Genomic DNA, 23,570 nt, shown 5'->3' with positions numbered 1-23,570 from the left:
CCCAAAGTGCTGGGATTACAGGCTTGAGCCACCGCGCCCGGCCATTTTATCACACTCTTACAACGACACTACAAGAGAGTTTTTAATCCGCATTCACAGATGAGGAAATCGAGCCCCCGAGAGGCGATGTGGTCTCAAGATTACAAGGTAGCAGGCGACAGAGAGGACTCAAACCCCCTGGGCTCTGTCTATCCATTGAGGACCCTTATTCCACCCACAGCATAAAGAGCTGGCAACAGGATGCCAGTCAGCACAACAGTCCTGGCCACACACAGACACTCCCCAGTCTCCACCACTCACAGACAGCAACAGACCCCCACAGAAGGGGCAGGCATTGGCCAGGCATGGTGGCTCACGCCTGAAGTCCCCACACTGTGGGAGGCCAAGGTGGGAGGATCACTTGAGCCCAGGCGTTCAAGACGAGCTTGGGCAACAAAACAAGACCCCATCTCTACAAAAGAATTAAAAATTAGCTAGATAGAGTGGCGCATGTCTGTAGTCCCAGCTACTTGGGAGGCTGCAGGAGGATTGCTTAAGCCCAGAAGGTCAAGGCTGCAGTGAGCCATAATGGTGCCACTGCACTCTAGCCTGGGTGACAGAGTGAGATCCTGTTTCAAAAAAATTCAATTTAATTTAAAAAAGAAAGGGGCAGGCATCCAGTCTCATGACTTCAGGGCATCACTTAAATGGGACTATACTGTTAAAACCCAAATGTGGCCACGAAAATACATACACATACAGGTATTATAAACAAAGGTTTACAAAATCACTTTCCCTTTTTCTTCTTCACTTGCACCTGCTCTGAGTTAATTCACTTTCATTCAGCCTTGCTGGCACTGGCTGCCTTCTTTGTGCAGCAACACCCTGGACAACACCATCCTGGGTGACTCAGTCCTATGACCTTCAGCTTCCCTCTGAGTTAGAGGCATTTCGGGTCTAGGAACAAGCCTTCTGAGCTTGGAGAAAACACAAGAGGTCTCATTCCTACCATCTCCATGAGAGAAGTTCATACACTGCGGGGGAAAAAAAAAGCCCTCTTTGATGTTTGCAGAGACAGTCATAATATCTCCCAGAGCCCACATCTAATGATTCAGAATCATTGTTTCTGGGAGGCAAAAAATAGAGAGAAATATATTCTCTTTCATAAATTCAATAACCTGATCTTGTGAAAAGAAATATAAGTTTTTCTTTTTTAAATGGCACCAGCAGGGTCCACACAGGGTTACAATCCAGGATTTTTCCTAGTGAGGAGACTCTCCGGAGGCCTCAGATTTCCGCTCTAGATGGAGTTTCCCTGGTCACATTCGAGGTCAGTGGGCTATTTCACGCCTTTCATCTTTAAGACCTGAAATAATTTCTGCTGCCAGAACTTGGGAGTATGTTGTACTGGTCTCTTTGCAGTCACAGGTTCAAAAGCATTTTCCCCAAATCATTTTTTAATGTCCATATTAAACATGTCATAAGGTAAAATGAGCAAAATCACTCAACTTTTTTCCTTAATCTTTGTAATAGCATCATTGTGTTGGGGGTGGCAGGGTAGAATGACAGGCAAATTGTCTTTTCTTCTCTTTTTTAAAGAAAAACACTTACAAAAATCCAAATAAGAGTAAATGATTAGGACCGGGTGTGGTGGCTCACACCTGTAATCCCAACACTTTGGGAGGCCAAGGCAGGAGGATAGTGTGAGCCTAGGATTTTGAGACCAGCCTGAGCAACATAGGGAGACCTCATCTCTACAAAAGAGGAGGAGGAAGAAGGAGAAGGAGGAGGAGCAGCAGGAGGAGGAGGAGGAGGAACTAGTTCTCAGCATGAAAGACTCATTTATATTTAAAGTTAATTTCATTTAAAGATTTCTCTAAAAATGTGCAGTCACACAAGATTCCCTATGCAGACATGGAGCTTCTCAGGAGTGCTCCTGCAAACTCAAGGGTGCCTCAGCCATCAGTGCAGGTTCTGTCCACAGCCCATTCCCTCGTGAGCCTCAGAAAGCATGCTGGCTTGGCTCCTCACAGCCCACACACCTTGGCAGGTTCCACCCTCCTGAGGTGCTACTCTAGGGACACATGTTGCGGAGATAGGCAATTCTCATTCATAGGATGTGCAAGCTAAAGGGGACTTTGGATCCTCTAAAGCTGACTCGAGTTTTACACAAGCACCTTCTCCCAAAATCGTGGAATCGTAGCATCTTAAATGCAGAAATCAATCTCCTCCTACTCACAATTTAAGGAAAAGGGAAGAAAAAGTGTATCGCCAAGACAAGGACATGAAACATTTTCCCCGGCTCAGGGGCCAGACGTTTAGGGGACAGGAGAGCATCCTCTGTGGCAGCGATAGCCCAGGATGGATGTCAAGGTCTCAGAGCTGGCAGGCACTTGGTCTTGGTAGCTTCATTGGAAGCAGGTGTTGAACCACAACTTTTCTTCAGGGGCTGTTGGCCATTTGCTTTCAAGGGACAGACTCAGCTTGCAGAACCAAAACAGCAGGCGGTATAGAAAGGGTCTTTTGGAATTAGACGCACCTGGCTTTTAATCCTGCTCCACTGAACTACCTGGATAACTATAGGTCTCCAAACCTCCATTTCCTTATTTATATTCACTAGGATAATTAACACTGTGTCAGCCTAGGTCTCCGCAGAAAACAGGACTCCACTGGCCTAGATCAGTTGAAGAAAGCAAGTGGGACTCCTTACAGAGCGGTGGACAGTGTTAAGGAAACCAACAAGGACTGAGGCTGCTCCCTGCCTCTAACAGCAGGATGGATGGAGCCAGGGAAGGGACTGGCTGTGGGAGAACCGGAGCCGTGGAGGAGGGGCTGCTGCTAATCGTGGGAGGGCAGTGACTGCACAGTCAGGCTCCAGAGCATGGGGGAGCAGAGGGAAACGCCCCTGCCTCTGTACTCCGCCCTGACCTCCTGCTAGTGCCTCTCCCTCCAGTGGTCACACCCAACCAGAAACCAATCCATGAGGGAGCCTGGCAGATGCAGCCGAAGGGATCCCATCCTGGGGCTCAGAGCTGAGCAGCGGAGGGCAGAGTGGATGAGGACAGCTGGGGTAGAGGGAGCAGATGGACACGACCCAGCAGGGCATCGTTATTTAGCTTGTTATGAGGACAAAAATGATGTATGTAAAACACTTAGTATGTAGCTTGACGCATAGTAGGATCTCAAAAAACGGAAGCTATTTTCTCATTCTTGATGTCTTTAATGCAGTTATATATCCATGTCGTTCTTCACTCAGAGAGCCTATTAAGCACTCCTTGGATGCCTGGTGTGTGCTGTGCCCTTGTGGAGGTACAAGCAATAGTGTGGTTCTGAGACTGCCTTTGGGGAGATAAGACATGGACACAGATGCCCATGAGACAAGGCAGAGGCCACAAAGGACTGCAGCTTCTAGTTCTCTTTTTCTTCTTTTTCAATACTTGTAAAAGCTCTTTCTTTTTCCAATAGGATTCCAATTAGAATACATGTTTACTGCAAAAAACATGAAACTTACAGAAGAACATAAAGAGAATAAAAATGACCACTCTGCCCTCTCCACAGATAAGCACTGTTAATATTTTTTGTGAATTCCCCTACTTCTACACATTCTGTTTTGCAGAGTTGGTCTCACACTAGACAATTTCATAGCCTGTGTTTTTTTGTTTTTGTTTTCTTCTTCACTTCTTTCATAAGCATTGAAATCATTCCAAAAATAGTTTTTAATGGCTTCATAAGAGTAAATCACATGTTTGGGACGATGAACTGAGAATCAGCAGACTAACTTCTAATTGCAGCTTCATCAGTTATTAGCCACGTGACAACGACAAGCTAGTTAACTTTTTCTGAGCCTCAGCTGCTTCCTTTGTAAAATGATGTGGGAGGGAAGATAAAGTAGGCATCTTATAAAGTTGTTGTAAAGAGAAATGAGATAATTATGTGAAACTATTAGCTCAATGTCTGGGACATGGTGAAGAGCTAAGTGGTAGTTATCATAATTGCTATTATTAGTTCATAGCCATCCCTCTATTACTGAATATTTCAGGTGTTTTCAGTTTATTTTTAAACAAATGTTATGACATTTTTTAAGTTAAATCTCTTTCCACAATTCAGCTTTTTCCTTAGAGTATATAAAGCTAGTGGTCCTGGGTATAAAAGATGTAGAAGTTTAAGTTCTGGGGTCAGGTTGTGAGAGCTGACGCCCCAGCCATATACTACTTACCAGCTGTGTGATCCCAGAAAAGTCACTTAACTTCTCTGCGCTTCAGTCTCCTCTTCTCTAAAATGACATAATAATAGTATTTGTTTGAGGGTTAAGTGAGATGACAGATGCAAAGCACCTGGCAAAAGCCAAAATAGATATTAGCCAATGTTATTGCCATGCATACTGCCATTATATGCTTTTACTTGCATTTAACACTGGGCTGAACACACAGTTGACTTCCAATTAATACGTATCATATTAAACTGAATTGAAGATCGGTTACTGTGCGTGTTCCTTGAGTTCTCTGGAAGATGTCCTGACTACTCATAAGGAGGTTAACCCAAGGCCAGTCCTCCCACATCTTACCCCCTCCCCCACTTTGGAAAGTTCTTTCTTTGGAAACTGTCTTTGGAAAGAACTGTCCTTTTTGTCTCAGTTTGACTTTATAAGACTGTTCACTTGTTACAGGGTTTCCTTGACAACCCCCAAATAGTGTAAGACGTCTCCAGAGGCTTCTGGGGTGACGGGCTAAGTCCCTCTCTCCAGTGGTGCCACCCAAGAGTTTAGGGACCTTTCCCAGGACTTGGGCCTGTAGCTCTTTTCTTTTTTTTTTTTTTTTTTTTTTTTGGAAACAGAGTCTCGCTCTGTCATCCAGTTTGGAGTGCAGTGGTGCAATCTTGGCTCATTGCAACCTCCGCCTCCCAGGTTCAAACAATTCTCCTACCGCAGCCTAACAACTAGCTGGGACTACAGGCACCTGCCACCACGCCTGGCCAATTTGTGTATTTTTAGTAGAGACGAGGTTTCACCATGTTGGCCAAGGTGGTCCCAATCTCTTGACCTCATGATCACCTACCTCAGCCTCCCAAAGTGCTGGGATTACAGGTGTGAGGCACCGTGCCTAGCCAGCTCTTTTCTTACTGCTCACCCACAGCATCTTTTGCCATCTTGAGGGCATCAAATTACTTCATTCCAGGCTTGGGATTTGAGCATCTATTGTATTACAACAGGATTTGAGTATTATAGCAGGATGTGAGCATCTATTGTATTACAGTAGGGGTCCTCAACCCCCGAGCCACGGACTGTGAGCCATTAGGATCTGGGCCTCACAGCCAGAGGTGAGCAGCGGGTGATCAAGCATCACCACCTGAGCTCCGCCTCCTCTCAGAGCAGTGGTGGCATAAGATTCTCACAGGAACACAAACCCCATTGTAAACTGCACATGCTAGGGATCTAGGTTGTGCACTCCTTATGAGAATCTAATGCCTGATGATCTGAGGTGGAACAGTTTCATCCCAAAGCCATCCTCCCTGCCCCACACCAGTCCATGGAAAAACTGTCTTCCATGAAACCCATCCCTGGTGCCCAAAACGCTAGGGACCACTGGTGTATAGGGTACTGTAGTAGGTATCACATACTACCTGAGCTAGCTCTTACCTAAAGCAGAAAACTCTTGGCCAACAAATCAACTCTCAGTATTTGCCTCTTGTTGTGAACCTAAATAAACATTTGGTGCTTCAGAGATAACCCCTTTGGTAAACCCAAGAGATATCCCCACTCACATGAGCAAATTAAACGCAAAATCCAAATGGGAAGATTAGTTTACGCCAAGGATAGGACTGTGTAATGTAGAAACTCAGCACTACCGGCCTACCAGGACACTGGAGCTGATGTGTTAGCAATACAGCATTGGCAATCCCCTCTGCTGGGCTTGCTGTATAGCTACCTACCTCCAGTAGAAATGGTACCACTTAAGAGTTAGTAGATTGATCAATGAAGAGATGAATTTCCACATGCTAGGTACAAAGAATGGATGGTCAAGTGGCTAGTTACCATGATCTAATTTTTTAAAATTCTCCTATGACAAAGCTTGAAACTCAGGTCTTGAATCCTCATGGGTGATTTCCATCTTGTTAGATGTTAATGTGCATTGTGATACGTCACCCCCCAAGCAAACCATCAGTTCATTCATCACACAAAAGTTTATTAAGCACTATTGTGTGCAAGGCACTGTTAGGATTCATGGATTAACCACTGTCTAAACAGGAAAGGAAAATACACAGCAAGAATTCCATAAATCCCTTATCCTTTGCCCAAGCCAGACACTCATCTTGCCACAAGCCTGGACATGGCCTCAGAATCCATCTCAACACAGGGCTGTAGGCAGTTATTATCAATCAAATGGAATTAACATTCCATATTAAGCCTGTTTGCAATCTTGGAGCTAGAACCCTGTAGATACTTAGAGAATATGGAGACAAGAGAGCTCAGTAGGTCAAGGCTACAGTGAGCCGAGGTGGCACTGAACCCCAGCCTGAGTGACAGAGAGAGACCCTGTCTCAAAAAAAAAAAGAAAACCCAAAACAAAACAAAAGCCAATCCTGGTCTGGAAGCTGGACCCTGTATCCAACCCTGGGGAATCCACCGGGGAGAATATGGAGACAAGAGAAAGAAGTCCAAGCAGTAATCAGCCATTTTGGAATGAGGTAGGATAATTTTCAAAACAGCTCCATAGCTGTGCCACCATGCAAGCTAAGCCAACACCATCTAGGGTGAGGGAGGCTAAGAGCACAGATGCTGCTATTTGACCTTGAGCACATCTATCTGAGCTCCAGTTTTCTTATTTATAAAACGGGGGTGATAATAACAATGCCTACATCGTAGGGTTGTGATAAGGAAATGAGATGTTGCAATGTATTCAACAATGCAAGAATGTATTTAACATTTAATGATGCAATGTATTTAACAATGCCTGTCTAATAGTAAGCCATTTGCTTTCAATAACTAAATGTAGACTGTATTTGGTAAAGAAGAATAAAATAAATTATCCTCTTCCAACCAATCCATCAGTAGGAGGACATTCTGATTCTGGACATTTGATAAAATAGAAAGCTTCTAGGCCTAAGTTCTAGAACTAGAGTTATGTTATTTCTATTAGGAAATACACTCATTGAACCTCACAGAGCTTGTTTCCAGGAACTGCCCCAGAATATAAATATTTGGTCACTAGGGCATATATTTCTTAGCTGGAGCTCTGCCCCACCCTGAAACACACCCCATCAGACAGCAGCAATAGTGTAAAATGGCAATGTGTTCCCTCTTGCCTTGTCAAATGCCTAACAGGCATATATTCTTTGATTTACAGAAGGAGACCGTCGCCAAACACATGAAATATTACAACAGAACTTGCATCTAGAAATCAATGAGAATGTCAGATATCCTATACTCCTATTCTGCCACCTTTTGTTGGTGAATATTTATCATTATTACATTACAAACACAATATAAGTCCTGTGTAGACATTTAGGAAATACAGAGAAGGAAAAACAAGAAGATAAACCACCATTCAGGAGCAAAAAAAAAAAAATGTTGTTAACATTTTGATATCTATCTATCCAAACTTTTCCCTCTACATGTTTAAATTTTAAGAAATAAGAGATTTTTAAATTGAAAAGTCCTGCTTACATTCTCTCTCTCTTTCTCTCTCCCTCTCTCTAGTTTATCATTACCAGTTCAAGATCCAGTTCATCAACCAAACTGAGACACCAATACAAACAACTTTTACCATGTCACTACTCGGAACAAAAGAGAAAATGCAGAAAATTCCCATCACTCTGTGAGTAGGAGGTGTAGCACCCTAGGGTGATGACAAGCTTATTTTTCTTGCAAGAGTATAAATGGACTTTGTAATTTCCAAGAGTCAGGCCAGCTACCACTACTTTATTCCAGATGTAAACCAAAAAGTATCTGAGACACGTCTCAATCAATTTAGAAGTTTATTTTGCCAAGGTTAAAGACATGCCCATGACACAGCCTCAGGAGGTCCTGGTGACCTGTATCCAAGGTGGTCAGGCTACAGCTTGGTTTTATACATTATAGGAAGATATAAGACATCAATCAGTACTTGTAAGATGTACACTGGTTTGGTCCAGAAAGGCAGGACAACTCAAAGTGGTCTGGGGTTGGGGGTGCAGGGGAATTTCCACGTCATGGGTGCATCCAAAGATTTTCTGATTGGCATTGGTTGAATGAGTTTATCTAAAGATATATAATCAATAGAAGGGAGTGTCTGAATTAAGATAAGGGGTTGTGGAGACTAAGGTTCTTATTATGCAGATGAAGCCTCCAGGTAGCAGAGAGAATTGATTGTAAATGTTTCTTATCAGACTTAAAAAGGTGCCAGACTTAGTTAATTTCCTCCTGGATCAGTGAAAAGACCTGGAAAGGGAAGGGAATTCTCTACAGAATGTGGATTTTCCCCCCAAGAGACAGCTGTTCAGGGCCCTTTCCAAATACGTCAAAGAAATATATTTTAGGGTAAAATCGTTTAATTTCTTTCAGGACCTGCTGTCTGTCATGTGATGCTATACTAGACTCTGGCTGGAATTTGGTGTCTTATTGCTACAAAAAGTCTGCTTCATCAGTCTTAAAATCTGGGTTTTAATGTTAATGCTGGTCAGTTGTGCCTGGATTCCAAAGGGAGGAGAGTACAACGAGGCATGTCCCACCTCCGCTTCCCACCATGGCCTTGAACTTGTTTTTCAGATTAACTTTGGAATGCCCTTGGCCGAGAGGAGGGGTCCATTCAGATGGTTGGGGGGCTTGGAATTTTATTTTTAGTTTACACAGGCTTGAGCATTTGAGCACCAATCACCGTGCAGGGCACTGTGGTAGGTACCAGATACTACCTGAGCTAGCTCTTACCTAAGCAGAAAACTCTTGGTCCACAAATCGACTCTTAGTGTTTGGTTCTTTTTGTGAACATAAATAAATATTTGGTGCTTCAGAAACAACCCCTTTAGTAAACACAGCCCATCCCACATAGCCATCCTGGTCAGACAGGACATTCACCCAAGCCCAGACGCTCAAGTCCCTCCTCAGCCTCTCCAGGTCCCACCACCTGCTCAATGTTATGCACTGTGGGCTGAATAGACAGGGAAACCAGAGATGGCCCCACCAGGGCCTGCAGTGCAGAGGCGAGTGGTGAGGGGCAGAGCAGGCGTTCCCAAGAAGGTCCCAAGAGCCTTTCCAGCGAGTTCATAACCCAGAAATTAAAGTGGTATCTTTTGACTTGGCACAGATTTCCAATTTCAATCAGCCTGCTCTGCCAGCCTCCCCATCTGTCCTTCACCCTGTTATCCCCCTGCTCGCTCTGAGGCTCCCCAGCCTCTCTGGCCTCTCCGCCCTCAGTGTGGACTCTCCCTGGGAAGTGACACTAGCCTCTTACCCACTCCAGGATGGTCCTGAGCTTCCCGAAAATTGCCCCCAGCTTTGGATCTCTGATCATCACACTGATTCAGTCCTTCAGCAAGCATTTGTTGGTGCTCTGTCCAACACCTACCTAAGGATACAGAGGACCCCAGCCTCTGGATGCTCACAACCTGGCAGGGCAAGGGGATTCCTAAACAATTCTTAACAGCATACTCAGGAAGAGCTATGCCAAGCCACACAAGGGACCCCTCCATCCACCTACCTCGCCCTAAATCCAGTGCTGCCTCTGCACAGCCAAAAATCTCTCCCAGGGGATAGTTCTCAAGAGCAGAAAGGGCATCTCGCTATTCTGTCAACATTGGGATATTTTAATGTCTTGGAGATTAGTGACTAAAGCTGATAACGATACCTCAGAGTCTGCATTTAAATCTTGCTCTAAATGGGTGCATCCTTTTTATGTGTCGTTTTTCTACTACTGTTATGCCTCACTGTTTTAATAGAGGTTTCTATTTATATGAGGGGAGGAGCATTACGTGGGAGAGAGTGCATGGTGTAGGCATACTATGTTAAACCTACAGAAAGCTGAACTAACTGTCTGGACGCCATTGCCAAAGCCCCTCTGTCTCCAAGGAAGCTTCTTCCTAGAAGCTAAGCCAGAGAAAGTTAACTAGGTTTGTTATAGCGGCACTTCTTAGAGCCCCTTTGACGTGTTAACACAGAAAATAGTATAGTTTTCCCAATTTTATTATCTGGAAATCTCTTTTTTATCCTGGCACACCTACTGCTAGCTCTATCAATAGTCTGTTGAACGCTAGTTTGGGAAATGCAGCAAAAATCCCAAGTCATTCAGGGAAACATAACACATCCTGAATGTGTGTGACCGTCACTTTGCTGTTACAACTAAACTGACTGTGTCTGATTTTCTTTGTGTGTTCAAGGGGCAAAGGAATTGCTAGTAATAAAACATATTCCTTTCTTATCACGCTGGATGTGGATATCGGTGAGCTGATCATGATCAAGTTCAAGTGGGAAAGCAGTGCAGTGTGGGCCAATGTCTGGAACACGGTCCAGACCATCATCCCATGGAGCACAGCGCCCCGCCACCCAGGCCTTGTTCTGAAGACGATCAGAGTTAAAGCAGGAGAAACCCAGCAAAGGTGACTGCTGATTCAATCTCCTACTAACGTCTATTAAGCACCCACTTGTGCCAGGCAGTTTCACAATTTAATACTCATGTTCATCATGTGCAGTGAGTATTATGAGGCCCTAGTGATGGAGTATAGAAGCTCAGAAAGGTGAAGTGACTATCCCAACTTTACACAGCCGTAGGTGCCAGGACAAGGATTCACACCCAGGTCTTTGAATCCCACACCAGCGTCTCCCCACTGCCCGTGGCTAACGCTGCCTGCCCCTGGAACCTGAGAACCGCCACACTAGCCCGAGGCTTCTCAAGCTTCAGTGCAGGTGAATCACCAGGTGATGTCAGTGCTGCCGCTCCAAGGTGCTGTGCTAGATGCAACATCTCTTTTTTGTTGTTTGCCCAAAGAAACACTCTTAACAGATCACAATCTCAAAAATCTCAATGTATCTCCCTCCCTGTGGTGGTATCTTTCAAATGTCAGATGCCAAAGAATCGCTGGGAAGTCAAACACACTTGCAGAATTCCTGGACCTACCTGCAGATTCATGGTGGGCTTGGGAAGGGGTCTAGGATGCCTGTTGTTGAATAACAGCCCTAAGAAATTCCAATGTGGAACAATGGGTCACCCTTAAGAAATGCTGCTGTGTTTGATTTAACATCTCCTGTGGCCCCAAAGTCTCCAGGGATATGAAGGAGTTGGGGTGGGGAGCAAACAAAAGGAAGGACGGGGCTGGGCGTGGTGGCTCACACCTGTAATCCCAGCACTTTGGGGGGCCTAGGTGGGTGGATCGCCTGAGGTCAGGAGTTCAAGACCAGCCTGGCCAACATGGTGAAACCCTGTCTGTACAAAAATACAAAAATTAGCTGGGCGTGGTGGCACACGCTGGTAGTCCCAGCTACTCAGGGGACTGAGGCAGGAGAATTGGTTGAACCCAGGAGGTGGCGGTTGCAGTGAGCCGAGATCGTGGCACTGCACAGAGAGAGACTCCATCTCAAAAAAAAAAGAAAAACAAAAAAAAGAAAAGGAAGGACGCTCCAGCGCCCCTGAAGTCCTCGCAGCAGAGCAAGGGGCTGCCCACCAGCACACCCTGCCATAGCGACTGTGCTTTTCTGTCATCCGTGGTTCTCCATGGCAGAATTCCAGGCATCCCTGGGCCCTCTCCTCTCTCTGCCCTTCTCTATTCAGGACACGGTCTCTCCTCTCCCACCTTCCTTGTCGCGAAGGCCATGTTTCTCTTCGGCTTGTCTTCATAGAGGCGGAAAACAAGCAGGCTTCTAACCTCTGAACTACCCTCTTCCCTCACCCCCTGGGTTTCACTGCCAGGAGCCGGCCTGTGGCAGATGTCTGCCCCCAAGTCCCTTACACAACCACACTCTGAGATTTTATCTCCCTGGGGTGCAAAATCCTGGCAGTTACTAAGAGCATACTCTGCCGTCTGCCAACAGATCTCCCAACGTGATCAATCTGGAAAGATTAAACTGCTTGTTCCTCTTCTGCACTGAGCTCTTCTCACATGACTCTTTGGCCCATTGGAGCAGTGCTGCTTCTGAGCTCTGACCCTGCCCATGTGCTCTTAGCTGGAGAGTAATTCCTCAGTTTTGGTGGCTGCTCACCCTGACAATCCCATGTGGCTTGACCTGAAAGGTTGTCTAAAGCACAACATTACCCTCTCCACTGGGGCACACCCATGTGGTACGGAAGAAGAAATGAGGAGAGGGAGGGGCCTGGCGCTTCCAGGGCTCCCACACATGGTGGGCATTGAACCAGGTGCTCCATGGCATTGATCTCATGTGATCTTTGCTGTGACCCTGAAATGGGCAGCATTGGCTGTGCAGGTTAGGAACCTGAGGTTCACAGAAGTTACACAGCTTGAGGACATTGCTCAAAATTGTCCCAGTCCAGATTTGACTGGGATTTGTTCAATTTATTACCCATTTGTTGAGGGTGTGCTGTTTCCAACAGTTCTTTCTTCCATTAGTTTTGGTTCCATTAATCCGAATTTTCTCAGTCTAATCTAGTAGAGTTGCAGTGCTGGACATTAACATATATATGCATCAAACTCATCCTTAGGGCTATAGGAGTTACTGCTAAAAAGGCGTCGGGGCATGGGGGTCATGGGAGCTATAATTTTTTTTAGGTTGTAAATACTGAGTGCCTCCTCTGTGTATACACAGTACCAGGTACTATTGGAGAACACACACACACACACAAATCTGAGTTTTGGCTCTTGGTAGAAATAAACTGCAGGACCTAACCGGGAAAATAAGATGAATTAATTTTACTAACGGTGTGGTCCATCGCAGGGCTTCTCAAACTTTCACGAGCATACAAAGCATCTGGGAATCCTGTTAAAATGCAGGTTCTGCTTTAGTGAGTCTGGGGTGAGCCTGATGTTCTGCATTTCTAACAAGCGACCAGGCAATGCTGTTGCTGCGGGTCCACGGACCACACTTTGAATAGTGAGAGTCCAGGATTACACAACCCAGGAAGTCTAAGAAGAAAGTTCAGACCGGTACATTCGGGGTTGCGCTGCAGCACGCTTTAAGGAGGCCAAGAGGTGTTCCCAGGAAGACAGGCAGCCAGCAAAGCAATATGGCTGGCAGGATCAGATGGACTCCAGTGTCAGCCAGCCCTAAACTCCCGTTTTAACTTCACTGCTCACAATCTGTGTAGCCTCAAACAATAACTTCACTCTTCAAGACTCAGTTGTTCAGTGATAAATGAGAATCATAACATACATTTCATGTCACTAATAACAACTACCAATTTTTTAGTGCCTTTTGCAGACCCAAATCCCAGAATCGGGATGGAAAGATTAGACTCTACACTCTTAATATCGCTGCTAAGTGCAAGGGGGAAAAGAAGTAGGTTAGGTAACTTGCTCTGTGCCTCCATGGAAGAAATTCAGTGGAAGGTGGTTTTCTTCCCCCAAAGGCACAAAGCCAGGGATGAGTAGGGTTGTGGAGATGGTGAAGAGGAAGAAGAAACTATTGGCCGCCCAGCAAGACCAAGTATAATAACTGGCTAAAACTAAGGAGAAGACATTCAATTTCCACAGTACTCATATCAATGCAAAATAAAAATCAATGAAATTGTCACGGGTTACTCATTCGTTTGGCAGGAATTCAAAAATAGACAGCATCCAGAGTTAGTAAAGATGTGGAGAAACGGGCATTCTCATACACTATTAGTGAGAGTGTAAATTACAGGCATTTTGTAGGGGAATTTCATTCAACAACTAATGTTTAGTGAGTACCTACCTTATGCCAGACGCTGTTGTGGACACCAGATGTATAATAGTGACCAGACAGGCCGGGCACGGTGGCTCACGCTTGTAATGCCAGCACTTTGGGAGCCCAAGGCAGATGGATCACGAGGTCAGGAGATCGAGACCATCTTGGCCAACATGGTGAAACCCCATCTACTAAAATACAAAAAATTAGCCGGCCGTGGTGGCGCATGCCTATAATCCCAGCTGCTTGGGAGGCTGAGGCAGAGGAATCGCTTGAACTCGGGAGGCGGAGACTGTGGTGAGCTGAGATCTTGCCACTGCACTCCAGCCTGGTGACAGAGCAAGACTCCGTCTCAAAAAAAAAAAAAAAAAAATAGTGAACAGACAGAGTCCTTGGTCTCACGAAGTGTACATTATCACAATTTTAAATATGCATACCACTTTGAGCCAGAATTTTATTTCTAGGTATCTTGTGGTCTTTCTGGATTATCTGTGCACATAATCAAAATAGGCACAAAGGCTATATATGAATACATATGTACAGAATGTTTGTTGCAGTACTATTAAATAAATAGCATACATAATAAGTAAACAGTACATTCTTGAGAAAATCTTACTGTCTAACAGTAGGAAAATGCACTGTGGTACATCCTTAAAATGGAATGTCATGCAGCAGATGAAAAAAGTGAAATAGGCTTCTACATACTGATACGAGCAGGTTTCTGAGTGCCATTTTCTGGTACCAAGGAAAAACTGCAGGAAAACATATACAATATGATACCACTCAATATATGTGTAAATGCATAGGAACAAGTCTGGAAATGCATAAACCAAACCATAAATGTAGAGAGGGGAGTGATGTTAGTGAAGGCCGATGGCGAAGAGGTTCTTTACTATTTGGCTTCATTTATTCCTTTACCATTTGAATTTTCAAGAATGCATTCACAAATTACTCATAGTATTTTTAAATTTTAAGAGTCCAGTTTAGTAAAGGCTTGACCTTAGATGCAATTCAAAGAAGAAAGAAATAACAAACTAGAATTTTTCTACAGATATACCTATAGATAAATATTTAACAGATGCAATTGGAATTAGTAACACAAAATTATTATCTCGGGCCAGGCCAATGGCCGAAGCAGTCTAGTTGTTGTTTCCAAAGCACATGGTGGTGTCCTCTTTAGTGGACAATGTCAGCTCTAATAACAGGAAGGGGCAGGGCTTACAGGGCTGAGCCAGGCAGAAACCAATGACAGTGACCTCATGCCATGGAGCTTTAAGAACAGCATTGACAAACTGGAGCTTGCCCACAGAGGGAAGGCTGGGGAGGTAAGCCTGCCTTAGGAGGAAGGGTTGAGGAACTAGAAATGTTTGCCCTGAAGTCAAGGCAAATATGGTCAAGGAAGCAACAGTCACCCTCAAATCTTAGGTGAGCTGTCATATGAGAGAACAAAGGAGGGCTGCCCCAGGACTTTCCTTCTTACAGAACCGAAATCACCCTAGTGTAGAACCCCAGGAAGTCTTACTCTGATTGCTTTCACTGACTTGGGTTTTGTTTTTCTCTGAAGTTACAAAAATATTTGCGAACATAAGAATCTCATTTTTAAAAAGACATCACATGCCTTACACAAATTGAGTGGAATTTGCTAAAGGATGAAACACTTCAATAAGCTCCACCTAAAACATAATGCTGTGTTTGCTTTCTGTTTTCTATTCAGAATGACATTTTGCTCAGAAAACACAGATGATCTACAACTTCGCCCAACCCAGGAAAAAATCTTCGTGAAATGTGAAATAAAGTCTAAAACATCAAAGCGAAAGATCAGATGAGATTTATTGAAGACCCCGTGGAAACAATAAATGAATCTTACTCCTTATCTGGAATGGTTGCCTTATTTAGAAGCCAAAATTACATAAAGAATCTCACATAAAGCTTGAATAAAGTTTACATTTAAGGGGGGTATGTTTCACTCTCATAAACTGAGCTTTTCAAAATGATATAACTATTTTCCAGTATTAGTACAACCAAAAAGTTCCCAATTTTATCTATGGTTAAATGTTAATATATGCAAATAAGTACAAATGCAAGAGCCGGTTTAGATCTGTTGTTCTAATTTACAATGTCTTTTATAATTAAGTCAAGTTTCCCACACGTCCTTGCTAGTTTATTCTGACCAGTTTTTGAACCATGCTAGAAAGATACTTTTTATTAGGTAACTAGTGCTTCAATAAAGCAAAATTCTAATGCATCACCACTAGTTGTGTATACCAAAATGCATACCCTTTAAGACAATACAGTTCATAAAAGAAGAAAAAATTAAAATTATTCTAATAGTTATACAAATCATATAATGATTTCACAGAACCAAACACTTACAAGTAGAATTCTACTAAAACGCCGGGTGCGGTGGCTCACGCCTGTAATCCCAGCACTTTGGGAGGCCGAGGCGGGTGGATCACCAGATCAGGAGATCGAGATCACGGTGAAACCCCGTCTCTACTAAAAATACAAAAAAATTAGCCGGGCGTGTTGGCGAGCGCCTGTAGTCCCAGCTACTTGGGAGGCTGAGGCAGGAGAATGGCGTGAACCCAGGAGGCGGAGCTTGCAGTGAGCCAAGATGGTGCCACTGCACTCCAGCCTGGGCAACAGAGCGAGACTCTGTCTCAAAAAAACAAAAAAGAATTCTACTAAAACTACTAGTGATAACAATGAAAGCTGGACAGCTGGTCATTTTAATTATGAAATTACAAATTAAATAAATGTAATTATTGTATCTTACTAATGCTTGCAACAAACACTAATTTAAAAAACCCAGAATGTCTCAAAGAGTTTGCTATGGACTGAGTGTTTCCGTCACCGCAAAATTCGTATGCTGAAATCTAATCCCCAGTGTGATGGTGTTTGGAGGTGGGGCCTTTGGGAGGTGATTAGGTCATGAGGGTGGAGCCCTCATAAGTGGATTAGTGCCCTTACAGGGGATAAAGGATCAGAACTCTCTGCCATATGCAGCTATGAGAAGGCAATTATGCAAACCAGGCAGCAGACTCTCACCTGGAAGTGGACTACCAGATCTGCTGCCACCTTTATCTTGGACTTCTCAGCTTCCAGAACTGTGAGAAATAAAGGTTCCTTGTTTAAGCCATCCAGTCTACGGTAATTTGCTATAGAAGCCAAACTGACTGAGAGAGTTAGATGTCAAATTTCAAACTGTCCAATAAGCGAAATAATAATGTTTGACCAGCAAATTCCATCACAAAGCACATGGTGACAATGGACACTAAATATGGTAATCAGTTAGATATGTGTTTTACATAATTCAGAGAGGAGGAACATGTTATGCACATTAAACAACCTAACCTAACATGCACTTAGGCTCAGCTATATACAGCCCATAATTCATATTCTCTTCACCAAAGCAGGGTAAGCTGGGGCTCATGAAAACAAAAATCCTGGAAAGATGTCTACCTCTGACTAATCAATTTAAAATTATCTTGCATGATTCACTTTTATTTCCCTTTGAAAGACCCAGAAATCTAAAACGTATGGGGTGGTGGGATAGGAAGAACAGCTGGTCAATGTTTCCAAATGAAGCATTCTGTCCTGAATACTAATCTTACTTGCAAAAGTATTTGACCCCACTTTTAGGGAACGTGTGTGAGTGTGTGTCTAAAATTGATAAATACTAAAATGAACAACATTTCCCATTATATCTAAAATACTAAGGTTTACAATAAAAGGCTTGCATTGGATTGCCAGGTTTTATCATTAATGATCCAAAAGAAATTTAAAATATCACTTTTGAAAAACAACAGGGAAACACTCTTTGCTATATATGCAACAGAGTCCATGCATATGTATTCCAGGAGACATGTATGTGAGCCTTGAAATCATCACAACCAGAAACAGCCCAAATGTCTGCCAGTACAATGCAGAAATGAACTGGGGTATAGTCTTGCTAATGGACTGTTGTACAGCCGTAAGAAAGATGAGCCAAAGCTACACACACAAAAGAATAGGGTGGGGGCCAGCATGAGGCAGCGAGGCATCTAGGGAGCAACATTTAAGGAAGCACTCATGCATTTTGCATTTGCACAAAGACACAAAAAATGGTGTAGTATGATAGAAACAAAACCCACCTCAATTGCTAGGGATGGATAAACACCTGTAATCCCAGCACTTTGGGAGGCTGAGGCAGGCAGATCACTTGAGGTCAGGAGTTCAAGACCAGCCTGGCCAACATGGTGAAACGCAGTCTCTACTAAAAATACGAAAATTAGCTGGGCGTGGTGGCTCACACCTGTAATCCCAGTTACTTGGGAAGCTGAGGCATGAGAATCCCTTGAACCCGGGAGGCGGAGGTTGCAGTGATCTGAGATCACGACACTGCACTCCAGCCTGGGCAATAGAGTGAGACTCCGTCAAAAAAAAAAAAAAAAAAAAAAACCAAACGGAAACAAAACAATGAAATCATTATCACAAAAGGGAGGCTGTGATAATCTCAGGAAAGAGGAAGGGCACTCTGGAGTTCCAGGTGCGAGCAACAGTCTACTTCTTACTCCAGGTGGTGGGTACTCACACGTTCACTGATTTAACTGTTCTATATACATCTACATTTCATGCACTTTTTAGTATGAATGCCACCTTTCACAATGTGAAAATAAAAAAAGGGAAAATAAAGGGCAGAGTTAAACAAACATGTTTCTACTCTAGTGTGATATGTTTCAAAAGTAATACAGTTTCACAAGCAATATAATTAGAAATTATTTCATCTTTAGTAAGAAAACTTGAAGTGCCACAATACATGGTAACATTTTGGGCAGAGAATTCAACAAGCATCCAACGTGACAAGTGGGTAACTGGAACATTTGAAACTCCTCTTGGCGTGTCCAAATCTGGTTGCCAATTCTGTTGTCGGTGGATTATTTTCACTTGGAGGGATGTGTTCATCGACACCACATTTTCTTAAGTATATTCGAGTGGGGAAGTCAAATTGGGAAACTGAATAATGCAGCCACATCTGTTCGTTGCACATGCAAAATGCTGGCTCGTGAACTGATTATACACACCTCTCTCCATAGAATCTGCATTTATGAGCCCACTCAGGAAAGATAACACTAGCATCTTGCCTTTTAGGCAAAAGCTAATTTGTGCTTCTGCTTGTAAGAGAGCACTGGGAAAGAAATGGAATGTCGATTACACTGCAGCTGGGCTCTTCGAGGTGAGCAAGTCAGAGAGAAGGAAACAAGCACTGCATTCAACATTAAAATGAACGCACTCCGCTGCATGGCAAAGCTCCCTGTCCTCAATGTTCACCTTGAGTCATGTCGGCAGCAAATACTGCAAAAGCTTGGATTGCAGTGCATATCTGTGGAGTGGCAGAGCAAGGGGTATAGCTGCCCAGTGCTGGGCTTGCACTCCCACAGAGGCTGGACTAGAGGAAAGTCAGAGGGATGGGAAATAGAAAAGCAAGACGACGATTGAAGAAAATCAATCCCAAAAGGGACCATTTACTGGCTGAACTTTTCTTATAATACATACTTCTACTTGAATCCCAATGATCTGCACATGATTAATGGCTCCCAACACATCTCATGCCTTCCCTTCTCTTATCCCTTCCTCCTTTTCTTTTCTCCTCTGCAATTGCTCTGCCTAACTTAGTCCTATTTATCTACTCAGGTCCAGTTGTTTTCACCAGTTGCCTCCCAGCCCGGCCAGGCCGTGGAGATCTTCCTCTCTTCTGAGTGCCTGGCAGTCACATAAGCGATGCTCTCCACCATCCACTTGGCCCTTAGTCATTTGTGCCCCGCTGATTCCCCTCGAACCTCCCAGCCTCCTCCCAGCCTCCACGCTGCTCCCTGTCCTCCACTCAGCCATTCCAGGGGATCCCAGGCCTCCTTCTCTGCTGGCATGGTTCTCTCTTTATAGGCAATCTCACCCACTCTTATGGCTTTATTTATGACCAACCACATAGGCCAACCGTTCTCACTGTAGAACTCCAGCCTGGGCCTTCTCTCCAGACCCATATTTCCATATATTATGCAATTGTCCATTCAACAGTTTCCCTGTGTCATCTCTCTCTGCGTCCAAAAATGAATGCATGATGTTTCTTGCCCCTGGAACCTACTCGTCCCCATTCTCTCTGTTGTCTATCTCCTTGAATGTCATTACCTCACCCAGTTGCTGGTGCTGGACTCTGGGCAGTCATCCATTATGTGTCCTTCCCTTTGGCCCCTCACAATCCAACAATCACCATATCCCAGAAATTCTACTCTTATTTCTTCTTTTTTTTTTTTTTTTTTTTTTTTTTTTTGAGACGGAATCTCGCTCTGTGGCCCAGGCTGGAGTGCAGTGGCCGGACCTCAGCTCACTGCAAGCTCCGCCTCCCGGGTTTACGCCATTCTCCTGCCTCAGCCTCCCGAGTGGCTGGGACTACAGGCGCCCGGCACCTCGCCCGGCTAGTTTTTTTGTATTTTTTTTTTTTTTAGTGGAGACGGGGTTTCACCGTGTTAGCCAGGATGGTCTCGATCTCCTGACCTCGTGATCCGCCCGTCTCGGCCTCCCAAAGTGCTGGGATTACAGGCTTGAGCCACCGCGCCCGGCCTCTACTTTTATTTCTTAAGCGTGTCTATGTCTCCCCACCTCGACTGCCATCAACCCAGCTCAAGGTGAACTGTCGCTTACCCAGACGTTTGCGACAACTTTCCAACTCATCCCCCAGACCCCCTCCTCCCTCTCAATCCCTTCCCTCACAGCAACCAGAGTGACCTTAAAAAAAAAAAAAAATTTATATCATTTTCCTGCATAAAACCTTCCCAATGACCTCCCACATTTTTTGGAAAAAGTCCAAAATAATTACCCTGGCCTTCAAGGCCCCCAGTGAAGCCCCTAGTTTTCTCCCCAGTCTTGCCTCCCATTATTCTTTCTCTGTCACTCACTAGACCATTGTCCAGCTCCACCCATAGAGACTCCACCAAGCTTGCACTTTATTTTTTATTTTTATTTATTTATATATTTATTGGAGACAAAGTCTCACTCTGTCACCCAGGCTGGAAAGCAGTGGTGCAATCACAGTCACTGCAGCCCTGACCTCCTGTGGCTCAAACAGCTCTCCCACCTCATCCTCCCGAGTAGCTGGGACTACAGGTGCACACTGCCACATCCATCTAATTTCTAAATGTGTTGTAGAGACAGGGGTCTCACTACGTTGCCCAGGCTTAGCATGCACTTTAGAAATGCCTGAGGAGCTTTAAAAACTAGCCGTGCCTCAGCCCCACACCTAGAGATTTTTGACTTAATTGGACTGGGGCAGGGCCCAGAGACTGAGACTGTTGAATGCTTCCCAGGTGATTCTAATAGGCACTAAGTTTGAGAACCACAAGTCTAGACAACACTGGCCACCTCGGTTCCTTCAAAAGCACAAAGCTCTCTCCTTGGCCCATTCTGTTGCTTACACTCCAACCTCTCCTGCGTTGCACACTTGCAGCTCCAAGTTAGGTGTTACTGCTTCGGGGATCATTTAATAATTATCTCATCTTACGCAAGCTTCAAGCAGCTCCCCCTGCCATCCATAGTCAATGTTTTTATATTCTCCTTGTGAAATGATTTGTGGCCATGCCATGCAGAGCCATATTGGAGCCTGAGGCAAAAGGAAAATCAGTAATAGTGAACCTGTCTTTATTTATATATTTATTTTTGAGATAGGGTCTCACTCTGCTACCCAGACTGGAGTGCAGTAACATGATCACAGCTCATTGCAGCCTCAACCTCCTGAGCTCAAGGGATCCTCCCACCTTAGCCTCCCAAGTAGCTAGGACTATAGGTGCATGCCACCACACCCAGAAAATTTTTGTATTTTCTGTAAAGACAAGGGTTGCCCAAGCTGTCTTGAACTCCTGGGTTCAAGCAATCCACTCTCCTTAGCTTCCCAAAGTGCTAGGATAACAGGAGTGAGCCACTGCGCCCAGCCTGATCTTGCTCTGTCACCCAGGCTGGAGTGCAGTGGCCCAATCAGAGCTCACTGCAGCCTCGACCTCCTGGACACAAGCAATCTTCCTGCCTCAGCTTCCCAAGTCACCAGGATTACAGATGTGAACCACCATGAGAGCAACATTTTTGTTTTATGTATCATAGATTTTTGCATCCATTTCTGTTTAAAAAAATTTTTGTATCAAAAATTATCTTGATAACTGAGTTTTTGGAGTCCCCTTACATTTTTGCACCCAAGGCAAGTGCTTCACTAGCTTCACCCTAGCCCTAGGCCTGATCTGTGAAACGTCTTCTTTACTGCCTTTCTCCCCTACTGGCCTAGAAGCTTGGTGAAGTCAGGGAGAGGCTCTTGTTCACTGCATTATTTCCAGTGCTCAGCCCATCACCTGGTAGAGAGTTCGCATCCCGTAAATGCTTGTTGAGTTAATAAGTGACAGTTATCTCTTCTTATCTGTATTTTTTGTCTCTTGATTAAATCAGAAGCTTCAACTACCATACCTGTCCAAGATAGAGTTCTCTGCTTCTTCATTTGGCTTAGAAACAAAGCCAGGTTGGCGTAGGGGTTGACTCCCTCCCTTCCTCATCTCTTGGCCCTGCTGGCCTCCACTTATGTTAACTCAGTTTCTGCCTCACTCAGTTCATCAAAATCCCTTTGTATTCCTTGATTACATTTTTACTTTTGAAACAGGTGTATCACAAAAAGAATTTTCTAGGGTCTTGGAGCTCTCTTCCTGCCAAATAAGATAGAATTAGAGAGTAACCATAAGGGTCATCTACAACATACCTCTCAACCCATTCTGTGCACAGGCACCTTGTTCATTGGCATTTCTGACACTGTAGGTCTGGGGCAGAGTCTGAGAGCAGGCATTCCTAACAAACGCTCAGGCGATGCCCTTGCAGCTGGTCCCCGGGCCACGCTGAGCAGCGTAAATGTAGACCTGTGTTTCTCAACTTTCCCTGATGATATGAATCACCTGGGCACTAAAAAATAAAGCTTCCCAGACTCCTCCCCTGGAAATTTGAATTCAGCAAGTCAAGGACAGATCCTAAAGATTGTTCTTTTCAACAAGTACCCGGGCTAATTCATCTCTTCAGAAAACTGGGGCAACACTGATGGAGGCCAACACCTTCCTCTCAAGAGAATATCGTAGGTGTGGTTCAGCACCACCAGGGCAGGAGCTGCCCCTACCTTGCCGTAACTTCTCCCCTCGCTTTCTTCCCTGGAAGCCACAGAGAGCAAATCAAACACGTCAGCTATCTGAAGACGGTCTGCAGGAGACTGTGAGCCCCTTGACGGCAAAAGCTGTAATGTATTTTTAGGTTTTGCTGTGTGGTTATTTTATGTTTCTCATTTTAAAGATATTTTACAAGAGTATAAAAGCAGCATGTGCCACAATGCAAAGGTATATAAAGAAAAAACTGGTCATCCATCTCCCTGCACCCACCTTCTTCCCCACCCCAGCGACCCAAAGTGAAGATTGGTAACAGCCTGGCAACGTTATTCTTTCAAACACATGCAAGCATTTATCCACACTCAAGGCTTTTGTTTGCTTGTTGTTTTCACCAAAATGGAACCATAGTATGTATGTATGTGTATGTGTATATCTATATATACACATACACATACCCTGCAACTTGCTCAACTTGGTTTTGTTTCTGGTTTTGCTTTTTTTTTTTTTCTTAGTGGCTTATTAGTAACCCTACATGTCAAAAGATACGGATCTTTTTTCTGATGCTGTGTGCTATAATACAATGTTTTTAGATAAATAGAATTACACATGCTGGAGGGATTAATGCAATTTTTTTCCTACTCTTTTTGCTTGGG

At 44.3% G+C, this 23,570-nt stretch overlaps 1 protein-coding gene across 4 annotated transcripts in view; it reads left to right on the top strand.

Moving 5' to 3' along the window:
- The window catches only part of LIPC (lipase C, hepatic type), a 161,169-nt gene extending 145,534 nt beyond the window's left edge, over positions 1–15,635 (top strand). For all 4 annotated transcript variants that reach the window (XM_023228616.1, XM_023228617.1, XM_026455074.1 and 1 more), the window contains 3 exons: positions 7,676–7,793; positions 10,327–10,545; positions 15,477–15,635. In XM_023228616.1, coding sequence (XP_023084384.1) covers positions 7,676–7,793; positions 10,327–10,545; positions 15,477–15,588 — 449 coding nt within the window. In that variant the 3' untranslated portion in view covers positions 15,589–15,635. The remainder of the gene's footprint in view (positions 1–7,675; positions 7,794–10,326; positions 10,546–15,476) is intronic.
- The last annotated feature ends 7,935 nt before the right edge of the window (positions 15,636–23,570 follow it).

This window comes from Piliocolobus tephrosceles, chromosome 6, assembly GCF_002776525.5.
Source record: "Piliocolobus tephrosceles isolate RC106 chromosome 6, ASM277652v3, whole genome shotgun sequence".
Classification (NCBI taxonomy): domain Eukaryota; kingdom Metazoa; phylum Chordata; class Mammalia; order Primates; family Cercopithecidae; genus Piliocolobus; species Piliocolobus tephrosceles.
Note: the sequence above shows the minus strand (reverse complement) of the source record. Positions and strands in the feature narration are given on the sequence as shown.